Here is a 3392-nt window from a genome sequence, read left to right on the forward strand (position 1 = left end):
TTGAGCCACAGCACCACTTCCAGCTTTTTTTCTTTTGCTTATGTGATGCTGAGGAATTGAACCCAGGGCCTCATGCGTGCAAGGCAAGAGCTCTACCACTGAGCCACCTTCCCAGCCCCTTACTGAGTGCCTTCTATGTACCAAAAACCATGCTAGGCCCTGGGTTGAAATAGGGACTGATACCGGCAGACAGACATGGTCCCTGTCTACTGAAGTTTAAGACTAAGGTACAGGTAACTGTCACTTGAGGTAGGATGTGATTCTGCTCAGAGGAGAGGACTACATAGGAGTTAACTGTGATTGGTAATTCTCTGGAACACACTGTGTTCACTTAAACCATATAAAGGGAGAGATGTGGGGAGATGAATACGCTAGACTCTTGTGGAAAAACCTACATTCAGGGCAAAAAGTGCACAATGAGCAAAAGCCCCAGAACAACACAGGAGAGAAACCTTTTTGGCAAGTGTATAGCAATGGAGCAGAATATGAGAAGATGGAATACTGCTGCTATGAAGGACTTTGTTGTCAAAGCCCAAGCTGTCTGCCTGGGAAATTTCAACCTCTCAGCCTGGCAGAGGATAGAAATACACCATCAGGATGGCGATTTTGTAGGATAGAGGAGCAGTTTGGAGGCTGAAGGAGTTACTACAGGCTGATGAGACTGGGCCAGCAAGCTTCACTCTGTGGTAGCTCAGGGAGAGAACATTTGTGCTATTGGCTGTTCTGTGATGGAGGTGGGAGTAAGCACCTGGCATTGAGCCCCATCTGTGGGTTAAGTTCTCAGAATGTGCTGATTCTGTATATCAGTGCCCAGTCATCAAAGTCTACCAGAGTTGGATTCCCCTAAGGACCAGCATTCCAGTTCACACTGTCGTATCAGGTACCTCCATGTTCCAGAGACATTGCTGGGTGCTGCAGATACATCACTGAAAGAAGCAAAAACAAACAATAAATACAAATATAAAAGATGGTAAATGCTAGTAAGCATATAATTGAACAACAGGGCCAGAAGAATGGGAAGGTTTCGGAGAGAATTGCCCTCAAATAGAGCCACTGACAGGCTTCCTTTAGAATGGGATGTTGCAAAGATGTGTTCAGTATTTTTTTGGTGTGAGACAAAGTTTCACTATGCAGTTCTAACTGGTCTCAATTTCATAATCTTCCTGTCTCAGCTTCTTGAGTTTATAGGCATGTATTACCGTGTACAACTTGAGCAGGTTTTTTTGTTTGGTTTTGTTTTTTTGTCAGTGGTGGGGCCTGGGCCTGGGCGCAGTCCCTCAGCTCTTCAGCTCAGGGCTAGCTCTCTACCACTTGAGCCACAGCTCCATTTCCAGTTTTCTGAGTAGTTTATTGGAGATAAGAGTCTCACAGACTTTTCCTGCCTGGGCTGGCTCTGAACCTCAATCCTCAGATCTCAGCCTCCTGAGTAGCTAGAATTATAGGCATGAGCCACGGGCACCCGACCTTTGAGCAGATTTTAAATAAAGTCCTAGCTTTATTCTTAACCACAGTGGGACAGTGCAGTGGTTTGTTTCTTTATGCATATATAAAAACTGGGAAATCTGAAAACTTGGTGTTTTGTCACATAGATGCTGAGATTTCAGAATCGTCATCTCAGAAGCCAATAGAGGAAAAAGCAGTTACTCCAAATCCTGAGCAAGTGTTTGCTGAGTGTTCCCAGAAGAGGATTTTAGGACTGCTAGCAGCCATGTTACCTCCAGCAAAGTTGGTAAGAGATAACAGCATTTTCTTTATAAAAGAGAGGATGTTGTTACGCACAGAAAAAAAAAAATGTTACAAAGCTGTATACCGAAATAAACTTGCCATTAGTCAGCAATTATCCCTGAGAATAGGATTATAAAGTTATTTTCTCTTAGACTTTACTGCATATTTTGTAAGTACATGTGTGATTTATTGTTTTTATCATAATTATATTTTCCATTTTTTTATTTGGAAAATTTTTAAGATCATAGAAAACTTGAAAGACTAATGAAGATCTTCACCTAAATTTCCCATTTATTCATGTTGATTTATCTCTGTTTATATAACTGTTATATTTTTGCTGCAATTTGGAAAAGAAGTTGAAATGATTATTGACATTTAATCCTTAGTCGTTAGTGTGGAGACATTTTCCCCTGCTTAGGGTAGTCCATATCAAAGCAGCCCATGATGAAAACCTTTGTCTTTCAGGAATGCCATCTAAGACTAGTTTTTTTCATTTCTAAGAGCTTTTTAATTTTTTTTTGAGCTTTTTAATTTTTCAGTTGCTTTGTTTTCATATTGTTGATACCGCATCTGCTTGAGTCCACTGAGGATAAAATTTATAATTTTCATAGATTTTCCTCCAGTTTTGTGTGTGTTTTTTCTCCTATGGAAAATAATAAATCAGGCCGCCGGTAGCTCACATCTGTAATCCTAGCTACTTAGGTGGCTGAGACCTGAGGATCATGGTTGAAAGCCAGCCCAAGAAGAAAAGTTGGTGAGACTTTTATCTCCAAAAAAACTGGAAGTAGAGCTGTGGCTCGGTAGTAGAGTGCCATCCTTGATTTTTTATTAAAAAAAAAAAAAAAAAAGCTCAGGGACAGCACTCAGGCCCTGAGTTCAACACCAGGACTGTCACCAAAAAAAAGAAAGAAAAAAAAAAGAAAAGAAGTGGCTTAAGTATGAACTGGGCTGTTTGTCTATGTGGTTTTTATAATTATTGGAAACAAATTTTATTGTTATCATTAAGGTATTATACAGGGGGGGTGGAGTACCATTTCATAAGTCAGGTAATAAATACATTTCTTTTTGGACAATTTTACCCTTTCCTTTGCTTTTCCCCAGTTTCTCCCTCCTGTCCCTGCCTATAAGTTGCATAGTTCATTTTCCACATAGTGTATACTGAGTACCATGCCTGCATTTGTTCATCCTTCCTTCCTCCATTTCTGTGTTCCCTCTTACCTCCCAAAAAAGATAGAAAAAAGATAAAACAAAAGGCAAAAACAAACACCACCACCACCAACAACAAAACCCCATGTTTTCATTTCCTAGAATTCATTTTGATGAGTAGTATTTTAAATATACAGAGGAGTTAACACCTCTGGGTCCTCCCCTAAGAGTATCTTCCTTTAGTCTCACTGTTTGTGAATGCTTAGATTTATCATGTCCTGGTGTATTTTCGATCTAGCTTCCACCTGTGAGAAAAAGTAAGCATATTTTGTCTCTCTGAACTTGACTTACCTCACTTAACATGATTTTTCTAGGTCTATCCATTTCCCTGCAAATGAATATTATTCTTTCTTTCTTTCTTTTTTAATTTAATTTTATTTTATTTGTGAACATACTGTACAGAGGGGTTACAATTGCATGGGCAGGATAATGCATACATTTCTTACCAAGCATTGCAGCCT

The 3392-nt window shown here is 39.6% G+C and overlaps 1 protein-coding gene across 1 annotated transcript in view; it reads left to right on the forward strand.

The window, feature by feature from the left end:
- The window catches only part of Zzef1 (zinc finger, ZZ-type with EF-hand domain 1), a gene marked incomplete at its 5' end in the record, with an annotated part of 158010 nt that overhangs the window by 123518 nt on the left and 31100 nt on the right, over window positions 1-3392 (forward strand). Inside the window, 2 exon segments of the mRNA XM_013013155.1 lie at window positions 347-608; window positions 1590-1729. Coding sequence (XP_012868609.1) covers window positions 347-608; window positions 1590-1729 — 402 coding nt within the window.

This window comes from Dipodomys ordii, unplaced genomic scaffold (assembly GCF_000151885.1).
Source record: "Dipodomys ordii isolate 6190 unplaced genomic scaffold, Dord_2.0 Scaffold19, whole genome shotgun sequence".
In the NCBI taxonomy this organism is placed as follows: Eukaryota; Metazoa; Chordata; class Mammalia; order Rodentia; family Heteromyidae; genus Dipodomys; species Dipodomys ordii.